General features: G+C 43.1%; 1 protein-coding gene across 1 annotated transcript in view; it reads right to left on the reverse strand.

Annotated features, from left to right (window-relative positions):
- Positions 1-11,473, reverse strand: part of shisa9a (shisa family member 9a) — a gene marked incomplete at both ends in the record, with an annotated part of 28,600 nt that extends 17,127 nt beyond the window's left edge. Inside the window, 2 exons of the mRNA XM_080834079.1 lie at positions 9,269-9,375; positions 10,953-11,473. Coding sequence (XP_080690205.1) covers positions 9,269-9,375; positions 10,953-11,473 — 628 coding nt within the window. The remainder of the gene's footprint in view (positions 1-9,268; positions 9,376-10,952) is intronic.
- Positions 11,474-13,963: the final 2,490 nt, after the last annotated feature.

Below are 13,963 nucleotides of genomic sequence, written 5' to 3' on the forward strand. Positions count from 1 at the left end.
ATTCTTGACTTCCTTTTTTGGATATGGATAGAAACACTAATATGAATGGGGACGTTTTTATTACATTAACAAAAATAAGGTCTAACAAAACAGCATTAAAGCTATACTGCACAGATAGTGGCACCTTACTGTATACATAATCTCCTTGAAGTAACACATGTAAATTGAGTGAAAGAAGTTCCCATGTGAAGGCCATTAAAAGCCCTCATGCCTCACTTCCTGTTATTTATAGCATTGGCCAAGACTCAGACCTGGGTCAAGTACTTACTAGGCAAATACGCAAACCACTGTGCCACATTTTCATGGGATTTTGTGTTCCTGGAATGACACACTGGATGCTCCTGGAACTCCCGGGAAGCTCCCAGGAACAACATACATGTCTTTCCAAGAACATGGCATTGTTGAGGTCCCAGTACTTTCATACTGATGTTCCAGAGACTGTGAGTATTAATATTTAAAGGGATAAATATGTTATACAATGAGGAAAAATTGTATACACGACCCATTTCTGACTGAGAATGAATAGGGGGAAATTCCACTTGCTGGTGGATTCTTGACTTACTTTTTTGGATATGTGTAGAAAAAAACATTAATATAAATGGGGATGTTTTTATTACATCGGATAACAAAATTAAGGTCTTACAATACAGCATTAAAGCTATACTGCACAGATAGTGGCACCTTACTGTATACATACTCTCCTTTTCATGTAAATTCAGTTAAATAAGTTCCCATGTGAAGGCCATTAAAAGCCCATATGCCTCACTTCCTGTTTTTTGTTGGATTGGCCAAGACTCAGACCTGCAAACCACTGTGCCACCTGCACTGCTTTGATGATATATTCTCACTTTACACGTTATTCCGTTTTCTCTATGTTGTCTTTTGTTAGGAGTGGATTTACATCTAGTGACAGTTTGCATTGGAATTCATCTGTCCTCACTCATGTGTGTGACATCACAGGCTCAAGCTGTACAGTGATTGGCTGAGGTACCTTTAACCCTGGTACAAAAAAAAGCAGGACAAGGGAAACCTGAGGATTTCAGAGCAAACCTACATTCTTGGCAGCATTTTCCTTCACTCAAAGGCATGATTGGGGTCAGGGTTCAAGCAAAAGGTATGAACTAGTGATTTGTGGTGTTGTGCTAATGTTTTTTTTTTTTTTTTTTAACACAGTGCAGCGAATGCAAGGGTTCAATCTCAAACTGCTTTCGCGAGATCTCTCGGGCAATTACGGGTTGTGTGTCGAAAATAGCCTCCGAGCTGGCAGCGACCAGCAGGCCGCTCAGTGCCCACAAGACTGTGACGCACTTCACATGGCCACAATGTCCCTTTATCCAAGATGGCCGCCACCCAGGAGGCAGAGCGCGCCAAGCTGTCCCTTTGGGTTTGAAGGCAGAGCCAGTTCCTCCTCGATATACTCCCCAACCTGGGAGCGGGGTGGCCATGCTGGCCCCGTTACGGACCCCCGCAGGGGGGCCTTTCTCAGTGCACCATGGCAACCAGTGCGCCAACCACAGAGGCTGCCTCCCCGCCTGAAGGGGCAGGAGCCATGGCCCAATAGTCAGGGTGGGACGCTGCCTAGGGGGAGGGGGGAGGGGGGAGGGGGGAGGAGGGACCACCACACGAGCCTGGAGCTCAAAGATCTATAGCTACACGTGTAGATGTGTGTGTGTGTGTGTGTGTGTGTGTGTGTGTGTGTGTGTGTGTGTGTGTGTGTGTGTGTGTGTGTGTGTGTGTGTGTGTGTGTGTGTGTGTGTGTGTGTGTGTGTGTGTGTGTATGTGTGTGTGTGTGAAAGAGAGAGAGAGACAGAGAGAGAGAGGGGGAAAGGAAAGGATGGAAGGCGAGAGGAAGAGAGAGCAAATGTGTGCAAGTGAACAACAAACAACAAAGGGAAAGTGAGCGAGGCTCAATAAATTAACTTATAATGCTATCATCGAAGAGTAAGACTATAACAGGGGATTTTCTTTCTTTCTTAAAAAGGAAAAATATATTGAAAATAAAACTCTTGAAGAAGTAGGGGATTAAGAAGGATTTCTAAGAATCAGGATTTTCATACAAAGCTTAATGGACCCATAATCCCTCTTTGTGTCGTGTCCCCCTTTGCTGGAATTTGACTTTTACTAGATTGCATGAAGGTCAAGTCCTCCCATGGATTTAACAGACTTGTTAATATCAAGCGTTTATGTCAACAAACCTGAACTTAATCCCATAATAGAGCCGGATTTCCTTCAAGTTGTTAAACTTACTTGTTAAAATATTAAAGGGGATTTCTGGTAAAATAAGATCAAGTATGCAAAGGGACATGAAGTTGCTGAAGGGGTTACTGTCATTCCGAGTCTACAGAGTAGACCACGAGAGCAACAAGGTATTTAAATTTCAGTTTATGAAAACAGAACACAATGTTCGAAATAATGTTAACTCAATGTTGATATCTGTCAGGAAGGAAATGTAACAATAAAGCTAAAAACCTCCAGCTTCAAATAGGCCAGAAGAAATAAAACAGCTGTTAAGAGCTTGAAAGTAAATGACTATGGAAAATCAAATGGTGCTTAAAGAGCCGTCTCTTGTCAGTGGTCCTGAAGGTCTGATGTACTAACATGTTAGCTGCCATTTTAGGTGTTATTTAGTCCCAACCTGCACTTAAAATTGTGGCGTGGTATGTACAAACTGACCAGACTGTTGCATGTTGCGGGAGTGCACAAATACAAGATGTACTTTCCCTAGTTAAGCGTATGCATTAATGGGAGGGCCGTGGAAAAAGTGGGAATTCTGAGGAAATACATGGAAGGAAATGTGCACCAAAGGGCTGATTAGGTTTTCCGGCGTTTGTATGAAAATGGTGGGGAAGAGCACATCTGTTTTGCGGAAAAACAAATTCCTCCCAACAAAAACCAGGTGTTATCTAGATTGAGGATTGTATGTGTTCATTGGAAAAACTTCCAGAAGCAATGGAAGCAGTGCTCATTTGTACTATGCAATTTTCTCTTTCGTTCACCTTTTTATGTCTTGCCGTCTCTTGTTTTCATTGATTTCCCTTTGAGTAGCTGCTACACTATTGATTTTGCTTGTTATAGCTAGCCTATAGTATTTCTGAGTGGGGGTAGAATTAGGGGCCTGTAACACTTCTGTGTTTGTTGACCCCATTGGCTTGGATACCTTTGTTTTTTGTCAGTTGGGAGTTCCACTGAGCTTGCATTGTGCTTCCATTGTTTATTCCTTTAGGTTGCAATCGCGGCAAATTACAGTTAGAGGGCAGTGACATGTGTTTATGTATGCAATCAGCCACAGGTTTAGTACATAGTCAGGCTTTGGAAATAAATGGCAGATCTGATGGAAATTCAAATGATGCTTGCAGAGCCACGCACCCTCTAGTCGGACACTGCTTATGTTCATTACCATGGCAATGCAACAGTAAAACAAAGACCCTTCATCTTCAAATAGGCCAGTGTGTAATGTATGAATCAATCAAATAGTCAAAGTTTGGGAGTCAATGGCCAACCCGTGAGGAAATTGAAATGATGCATGCCGATGCATGTCTTTTTAGAATCCAGCTCAGAGCAATGAGAACATGGCTTTTACATATGGAACACTAAGTCAATAGTAAACGGCCATTTATAAAACACTGCTTCTTTAAGAGGTCTGGATTTATATGAAGAATTACACTGCTCAGGCACCCACAACCCCCCCCCCCCCCACACACACACACACACACACAGACATATTCACACACACAGACATACACAGACATACACACACACACACACAGACATACACATGCATGCGCACACACACACTGTCGGCACCAGTGTTCGCATGCATAATAACCTGTCAGAAATGAGATTTGATTCCCTGCCTGTAAATTAAGTGATTAATATTCTAGTGGAAGACAGGAGGGGAAAGGAGAGTCTTGGATAAGAAATGAGAAGACATTTCGCTACAACAGGTCCTCCTGGACTTTATTACAAAAGACTATCAGACATAATGGAGGTGACATACTGTCTTAGTTCTGAAATAGCAGATAATAGGGGAAAAAAGACCTGACTTCAACAAGGCAGTCTCTCTGATCAAACCATTACTGTAGTTTTACAGGCACTTATCAATGCAGACAAAAATAATGTTATATGGCATCCTTCTCTCACAGGTCCTGCTGCAACAAAGGCCTGTCGATTTCGGAGACCTGTGCAGAAACAATGGCCTCATAAACAAGCGCTAATGGATTTCTTGGGCTTCTGTGGGAAACCACATTAAGGCAATTAGGTCAGATAGCAGACTGGACGCGCTGAAAGAGAGACGTGCCGACTGGCGAGACGGAAGCATTTGAAACAGGATGTGACACACAGCGTGTAATGATAGTCAAGGTCACGCCGCGGTGGTAGAGGGGACAGTGGGCCCGCCGATGTTCATTTGTCACGTCAAAGACGGGTGGCATGGGAGGTGTATGTGGTATGTGCTGGGGGGGGGGGGGGGGGGGATTGGTGGAGTGATAGGGGACGGAATGGCTCGAAGAAGTTCAAATGAGCAATGAAGCGAATGCCAAACTTTATCTAGGTTTTACAGTCAAGGCCATTTGTGTGGCCTGGAAAAAAAGAAATACACGGTGCCTGGTCTCGCACTTTTTGTGCCGGCAATCTCTATTCACTCCCTGCTCTCCATATTCCCCCGGCGTGACTAGATTCAGTAGTCATGAATGTGTATTTCACTCACAGTAATGAGACACAGATGATGTTATCATTCCAAACAATGAGGTCTGATACTTAGATCCATTTTCTCAAATGTAGCTGAAACGGGTTTAGCAGACACAAGGGAGATATTCATGCCAAGCCTTTCTGCTTTTTTTTTCTGCCAGTGCTTCTCTGGGATACAGGCAATTAGTTATTAAGACCTTCCATGCTTCAAATCACCAGAAATGTTAAGAAAGATTATAACCTCAAGGAAGGTAATTACTTTAGCAAGGGGTAAGTTTTGAATACAGATAGGCTTGCTCATAACGGTCCTGGAGCGCCGAATGGATCTGGGTAATTAAACAGGCAGAGATGGAGCTGTATCGTTTATGCACAGTCCTCACAGACAAATGCAGGAGGGACTGACATGTTCAGTAGGTAAAATGACACTCATGCATGTTTATGTGTGTCACAGAAACACAGACATCATTGTTGCATTGTAATTGTGTTTGGATTCCTTTCGCTTGCTGAGTCAGACATTTTAACTGCATTTGTTGCAACTGCAATAAAGTCTGTTATTTTGATTGATGCCATGTGACAGATAATTGAGCATAGAGCAGTTTATCATTGTTCAATTCAATATATGATAAACAAGTTTCCTCTCCTATACGCACAGTCCATACATACCTGTTGCACCTGACAGCTTTTGTCTGATGCTGACACTGAAGTCCAATCATGTCTGTATTACCTTTCAGAAGCATGCTTTTTTATCAGCAACTGCTTTGGGAAAATTGAGGCCAAAAGAAAATGACAGAAAGCATGACTTAGAATTCTGTTGCCTGAGCTAGCCAACCATTTCTGTCAGGAACAAGCCCTCTGTCACACAAAAAAAATGGTCTGTCGTGTATAGCTATTACTGCACCAAAACTTAAGACATGACAGGAAAGCTAACGGCCTCTAAGGAAGGATAATCCCCTTAGTGCAATGTTCTCTCATTCTGATGGTACACACCAAGCACGGCTCAACCGCTTCCCTACATAGGACTTATACTCATTGCTGTGCTTTTACACAGCCTGAAATCATATTCAACACCAAATCTATGCAACTCGTGTTCATGTTATATACTGTATATATATATATATATATATAGACCTGCCAGGCTGCTGTTGTTGGTGTTGAGCTCTCTCCATTGTGGCTAATCTACCTATAGAGCCTGAATGATGAACAGCTGATGCGGTGTTGTGATTGATAAACAATTCCTCCAGAATTACACCAAGCTGGTGCTTGATGGTATTATTTGCGGGGTGTGCTATTAGGCGAGAGCGACAAGCTGACATGTGGAAGAGGCTGCTCTCAGGCCTCGAACTGAGGCGGTGGGAGCCCTAAGAGTCAAAGCCCCACAGGGCTCACAGTAGCAGCGGAGCAGCCAAGCAGTGGCCTGAATCTCACAGAAAACAATCATATTATGCCGAGCACAGAGGGTTATCCTCGAATGCGCCGCAAACCCCCCCGCCCGCCACCGCCACCCCCTCACCTCTCACCCACCCCTCCACTACCCTGTTCTCCGAGCCTTGGAGGGATTGCATTGGACGCCTCTCTGCTACTATGCATTCTCCATTCCGCTTTACTTTTGGCTCAGTGTGACACTGTAATGGAGTCTCTTGCTCCAGTGATCTGCGACTCTGCCCCCCTCCCCCACCCCCACCCAACAGCACGGTCTGTGTGCCCCGACGCCAGTTGATCACAACCAGGAAGGCCTCTGACCACTCGAGCAGTCATTTTCTTTAGTATTTAGCTGTTTATCTTCGAAACACTCACCCAAGCGACGCCGCAAAACAGGAGGAGTGGCATCATGTTGGCATCCGCCAAGTGGCTCTGATTCCACCACTTAACTTTTATTTGCGGAGGTGCCTCTTTTGTCCCTATGTTTTTTTCTTTCTCTTTTTTTTAGCACCATCTCCCTATGTCAATCACTCGAGGGCTGATTGAGTATGCTGACATTATAGGTGTGCCATCAAACACTTGGTCTGTCTTTGCATCACTCCTCTCGCCACTCATCCTCCTCTCTTGCTTTGAAGCCTGGGCCTTTTTTTCACAAGAGGGATTTTTCAAGCTCTTTAAGAATTCAAAACGTTGCACACCCGTCGTCGTGGTGACATGAAAGGCGGCGTCTGATCACCTCCTCTCAGGAGGGGCCCCACAGGTTCAGGGCCCCCGAGGCACAGGGGGGGCATACGCTAACGTGCCGCTTTTTTTAATGTGCGCAGCTAAAGAGGGTGGCTTGAGCGCAAAGCCAACGTGAGCGCATGCGTGTGTGCTAGCGCAGTGAGACCCAGTGTGTCAACACACGTCTCATTTTCAGGTGAAGGTGAGAGAGTGGATTAAATAAACAGTGCTGTGTGTTGTCAAGCTGGTAGGTGCTCTGATTTCATTTCAAGGTGTCTGTTTTAATGCCATAGCATACACTAGATAATGCAGTCCTACACCAGGGGGAATAATTGTATTTGTTACCTCTCAAGGACTTTATTGTGCTTGAACAGGCCTGACAGGTAGAATAAGACCAATAAGGCTTGCTCAAAAGAGCTAAACCTGTTCTTCTAGCTCTCAATCCAGGTAAATGTAATTATTTAAAGACAAACAAAGAATATGTGTTTGCTGTTCAGGCTCATCAGCTTTCATGATGAATTCACTAAATACTGCAAATCAGAACACTCTCAACCCAATTCTCTCTCACTACAGTATTTACCACCGTTCCTTACATTAATCATAGGTCCATCATTGTATTGCATGTCAAAAGAACAGTTTGACCCGTAACTGCCTTTTCTGTTCACTGTTCTCAAGACTAAGACTCAAGCTAAGCAGATATAACAAAGCAAGCAGATAAGGATGGAAATGAGGCATAAGGACAAGCCGCCTTCAGAGCAGAAGCAAACGGCACCATCTCCTGTCGTCCCCTGGAGACCCGCCTACCTGCTCCCTCAGTCCATGAAAATCATTATCCCCGGTGGCTGAGACCCAGACGCCGCGAGACCCGATCTTTAGGGGGGGGGGGGGATCAGGTTAGAGAGGTTAATAACATTCAGGATGATTACACCCGCGCCACCAGAAGAATAAGACCTGAGCGAGCAGACTCCATGACGCTAATAATCATAATTCTGATGTGGGGGCGACTGGAGGAAATATAGTGGCCTTTTCATTTCCACTGCAAGGAAATTTGCCAGCCTGGGTCTTGTGATGGCTGGGGGGAGGAAAGGTTGAGCCCACAGGGACGATTGCTTGTTTTTAGGTGCTTGGAAATACATGATGCACTTATGTGGTAAACGCTGCATTAGATAGATTCAAACTCAAAACACCGTTGAATAGTTCCCTGTGCACTGTAAGCCCTGTTGAGGGATGATGGGGGGAACAAGCGGGAAAAAAACAAAAGACTGCTATTGTCGTTCACTTAGCTTTTGGAGCGCAGTGCCGTCCTTGTGTGAGAGATTAAATAATCAAAGGCTCTGTTATTTTGCAAAGAAACAGGCACTTCTTCCAACACTGAGCGAGTGGCCAAGCCTACAATGGCCATGTCGGTGGAAAGACATAATCTTCCTATACAGCCATAAAAGGAGAAGGGGGAAAACTCCTCCACTAGCGGTTTCTCAGCACAGCACCAAAATGGATCCCTCAAAGCAAAATGGGCCTGCGATTTTCATTTTGTGTAAGTCCCTCCAAAAACACAACCCAGCGTCTGTTCTCACACAGGAGTTGTTGTATTTACTCAGGGCTCTGTGAATGAGGGATGGTATTTGAACATACTACAACCAGAAATCCTTTCCCTGAGGTTTTAAACCACTAGTGTCAAAGCAGTTCCGCAGAGGGGCCAAGATTACTGTATACAGGTTTCCTTTCAACTACGCATTACTTGAGCCACGTCCACTATACATAGTGCCTCTTTAACCAATGAGGGGGAGCTAATTAGTGATTTCAGCTGGTGGTGAGCTTGGCTGAGATACTCCACACATGTTCTTGGCTCCTGATACCACTGACATGAGTGTCTTAAACAACCACTATGAACATGGCTCCAGTTTCAGCCCACAACAACCACACCAAAAATAGACAGCATTCTAGGATTGGTATTTCCTGTTTCCTAAGCAGGGCATGAGTCATGTGAGGAGGACCCGCTTTAAGATGCTATTTTCAGATTATAACATGAGAGGCAAAAGCAAAGCAGTCTATCAAGTGGACCTCGTGGGTCACTTAGATGGATGATGGAAGATGCTCGCCATGTAGAAGTCTTTACTGTGAATGCTGTTGGTAGTTCTCCAAGAGCTGTCTGGTCTGTCTGTCCCCCAAATGAACAAATGCATAGTTCCATTAACCACAGCATTTGGAACAAGCATGCGGAAGCTTAATCGTCCATAATGGGCACAGGTCAAAAGGAGTCAGTTTGAGTTGACATGAAAAGAGAATGGTGTTGACCTTTTGACAGGGTTATATCAGGAGACCTTTGACCAAGTCTGCCTTCCACATGAAATGGCTTTTAGTTTGTGGTCCTTAGAGAAAATGGACAGATGAATTTGCAAAGCAATTCACAAGCATAAAATGACAGAGAAAGTAAACTTACGTAGGTTGCTAGCTCTTGCTTGCATGGTGTCGTAGTGCTGAGCATGCATTGCAATGGCCCCTTCATGTTCTGCAGAGCAGGCACTCTGCATGACGTTTGCTACGGCTCTGTTGGGAAAAGGAGTATGACAGATGATTCAGAATTCTGATGAATCTTTATGAATGACTTTGTTAAAATTCTGTTAGCTGTATGGTTAGTACCTTTTAATATTTTACTCTTGAAATTTAAAGAAAAACACCTAGATGTAAACAGGAAGCGAAGAAAGATGGTTTGCCCATGGTTTCTAAACCAAAGACCAGTGAACTTGTTTTCGATTGGGGTCGCTCTCCATGGTGCTACTTTTTCTACACAAAAGAGCATCAAAACATTAAGCCAAGATTCACCCAGTTCAACGAATCATTTTCAACATGAATCCAGTTTAGCGTAAGGGGTGTTGATTATCACGGATCTTTATTGGAAAATGAGTTGCCTAACCAGTCGAAGTGGTCACAGTGTGTTAGCTACTACGATACCACCAAAGTGCTCGGTGTCCTACAGATTAGAGTCCTACGCCCCCGCACGGCGAGTGAAGTGCGTGGTGGAGGCAGAGAGATGTGTGATGTGTGGAGAGGTGTAGATATATATTACGCAATTGCTGAGGCAAAGTCAACCGCTTCATGCTGTAAATGAAAACAAAAATGTTGACACGAGTGTCGGGATTGCCGGGTCTTTGCTCAGTAATCAGTCTCAGAGAAACTTTCTGGCTTCACATAAAGTGTTGAAAAAGTTTTTTAAAATAATAAAATATTGTATTGTATAGTTTTATTACAAATATGTATTAATATTAATACATCGATATTTTTGTAACGGCGACCCTTACAGTTACTGACGCTATGGTTTTCATTGGATTTTTGCTGGTTGTGTTTCTCATCATTTCTCACAAAGGTTGCTGACCCTGCTTTGATTATAATACATGAGAAGAGCGATTTCAACATTTAAACATATATATAGCTCTAACTTCCACTGTTTTGGACGTGGGTTGTCAAGGACCATAACGGATACAAATTATAGAACAAATTAACCTACATCACTTGGCTTCCATGTTACGTTATATCTTCTCTCCCCTTGTTCTTCAACAATAACTCTTATCTTTTGATACATCTTTCTAAAGCAAATAGTCTGCGTCCTTTCTGATGCATTTCTGGAATGTTAGGCTTGTAAACAATACACACAAATGGATAAACGTGTAACTCTTGAAGTTATATTTGTTTTGGTAGTTCTGTTGTACGCCATTTCGCTTTGAGAATAACAGGTTTTGAAATTAAACTCGACGTTTATCAGTAGCCTACTAAAGTGCAAAGTCCAGAATCCATAGGTTCTGAGCTTCCTTATAACACATGTCAGGAAACCGTTCTGATTTTCAATATATCCATTTATCCTCCTGTGCCGCAGGTAGACTACGCCTTACCAGGGGTTCAACACATTATCTGACAATATTTGTTATGTACCGTAAATCTACGATTACACTGTGAGAAAATCAGCATATGCCTGACTTTCAATGTCTTAGAAACACACACAAACTATCAGTTCGTTTGACTCGTCTCTTCGAGCCCTCGCTCTGTGCGTGAAGTGGACACATACTTAGCCCACCCTCCCCTTACCGAATGCAGGTTTACGCATGCACATTTCTTGAACTGAGACCTACCTAGACATGTTTTCTCTTTGAGGTCGATGTGCCTTTTCAAGCCCAAGTTTAGTAAATATCCCGACAAGAGCCATAATCGCAACCACTCCACATATGATATACACAATAAAGTTTGTACTGTCCTTGGTCCGATCCTGGCTTGGATTTGCCTTCTTATATGGAATTTGACCCGATGACATCCATTTCGGAGTGTCATAATTCGTGCAAGTGCTTTGATCCAAACGAGATTCTTTGAGGCCGCAACAAAATCGGAAGCCACAGGTGCCACAGCAGAACAAATAGTCGTTCGTTTCGCAAATGAACGGCGGGTCCCACTGACCCATCACATCGTAGTATCCGCGGCATCTATCCTCTGAATGCGGGGCTTCGGTAACGACGATCTCCTCATCTCTGGAGCCGTTAGATCCAGTTATCATTATAAAGCCCTCCATCTCCTGTCCTTGTGCGCCGTCCGCGGAGCACAGCAGTGCCATAACTTTGACCAACAAGTAGCCTAACAGAAAGACTGTCCATCTCATCATGTAGCTTCCCCTGAAATCTTCGATCGCAAAGCAAACGGTAAATAATGAGCAAATGGAGATCCGATATTGCTACAGGTCAAGACACATAAATCCAAACAGAAGACCACAGCCATGCGTTTCACTGTTGGTTTTCAACTAGTCCCCCTCGACAGGATTCTGCTGAAGGACTATTTATCTTCTCCGTGCTCCGTTAGAGTGCAATACCTTGGCGCGCGCATCCTTTGTGCGCGTAAAGAAGTATTCTTGGAGAAGTCTCTTTCAGTCCGTTCGGTGCGCCGCGACTACTTCATCCAACGCATTCTTCTATCGACTACTGTTCGGGTGTGTGGGCACAGTGTAAGCTACCAGATGGATGATGAGAAAATGTGCAGCTGAAAGGCGAATGGATACTGGGAGGGAGAAGCGAGAACTGGGAAAGTCCGCTAGAAGAGGAATGAGGGAGGGATTAGAGAGACACGGAATGAGTGAGAGGAGAGTGTGTGAGTATATGTGTGTGTACGTGTCTGTGACTAAAGACAGAGAGAGAGAGAGAGAGAGAGAGAGAGAGAGAGAGAGAGAGAGAGAGAGAGAGAGAGAGAGAGAGAGCAGCGTAACATTCGTTTTGATTTTGGAGACCAATTCAGGCACCACCCTCTCTTTGTTCAAAATGATGGCATGCTTTACTGCAACAATAAGAAAGTACGTTTAATATAAATCGTGCACGTTTTCGAAGTAATTGGAGGAACAAAGGTCTACTTTTCTTTCCCGAGTGTATAAAATATATGTTAATTTCATGTTTTTATTTCCTGAGGCGCAACTGAGTTTTTTGTATCCTGTTATTATTAGTTGTCACGTTCGTTTTGATTAATTATAATAATACTTCGAGAAGCGACATCACTGTCCATGCCTGCTTTGGCTTGTCAGGGATGAAGATGTTCAATCGGCAAGACTGTTAGCTTATTCGACTGCGGCACGGTGAAAACCATGGTGATGGACATAAATCACCGCAGTTTCATCACTCCCACCGAACATGAACGCCTACTTTTTTTGGCATCTGTCATAGCCTAGCAGAAGCTCTACTTAACTTGTGACGTTAATCCTCTATGAAACCTGCTTCTGATTGTATTAATTTCAATAGGAGTCATTCCTATTCATTGTATTTAAATGGTTGTCAAAAAACAAATGATCAATTTTTTCTTATACATTTTTTTTTTAACCAAACTGTTTTTGTGGATATGCGTCTTCTGCCTGGATGACCTCATCACTGCCTTAACATACTTTCATAATGATTAAAAAGGAGCTGCTTCCCACACATTAGTCACTGCCGTCCAGCAGCACATGTTAGTTGTTGTCGCAGATCTCTCAATGTTGTGCCACAGAGGCAATAACTGACCATCACTGATGTTCTCTAACTGCTCCCTGACTCATTGCATAGTGTGTCTAAAAATTGTACAATTAAGCTGCTGGTAATCTGAATAGTTATTTTTTTAATTATCCCTGATATTATGCAACTCAGACCCACTGTCAGCATCCCACACCCTCCTCCGACTGCAACCACCACAACCAGCAACAATTATTTTTTGGTGAAAATCCAGCTTCTACCAACACAAACAGTATTCCACGATTTCCTGCATGTCTTAGGCATAGGCTATGACAGAGATTGCTTTATCACAATGACAAATCCTTTCTTGCATGCTTACATATTCTGATGTATCTTACAACTGTACTTAAATGCATTGGTTGGGCCCTATATTGAGCACATATTCTGCCCACACTTCAAGCACTGTGCGGCTACGGTAGCCTGGTTAATATGGCAATATCCTTCCAACATATGCAACATAGAGTCAACTCTAAATAATGGATACATCTTTTCAAACAAATACAAACAGCTGCCAAAAGAGTCAGGGTTATACAGAGATGCAACTTGTTACAAAGTTGCAACCTGCAACTACAAATTGTTCACACAGACAGCCATGCCCAAAAGCATTGGTGTTAATTATTTCTTGATCCATGTTCCACTGCCCTATTCAAGTGCAGTGACTGGTGACTACCAACTAGCTGCCACTAGTGGAAATGTGCCTCTAGAAATCTGTATAAGGGCCATTCTACCGAATTCGTGTAATATGCAGTCCCTCAACAATAAAAACTATTTACAAAACAATTAGGTATTTAGGCATAGATATTTAATTAGAAAATGTTATGGTCTATATAAACCCAATGCATTACATGAGATAGTGATAAGCTAAATATATACAAAATCATCATTTATAGGGTACTTTCTATTGGGAAGTAGCTGTCCCCAACCCTGACATCTAAATTTCAATGCCTTTAAATAACACTTTTCAATTTTTTTAGATTTTTTTCAATGATTTAATTCCAAAGATCTTTATGATTGGGTTGAAACAGAACTTGGAATATTTAGATTTATTGTGGGTTTAATTTTTAAATCAATTTTCTATACTCAAAAAATCATGTCCCTAGTTTTCATGTCACTACCGAAACACAAGAGTT

This window comes from Sprattus sprattus (assembly GCF_963457725.1).
Source record: "Sprattus sprattus genome assembly, chromosome: 3".
Taxonomy (NCBI): Eukaryota; Metazoa; Chordata; class Actinopteri; order Clupeiformes; family Clupeidae; genus Sprattus; species Sprattus sprattus.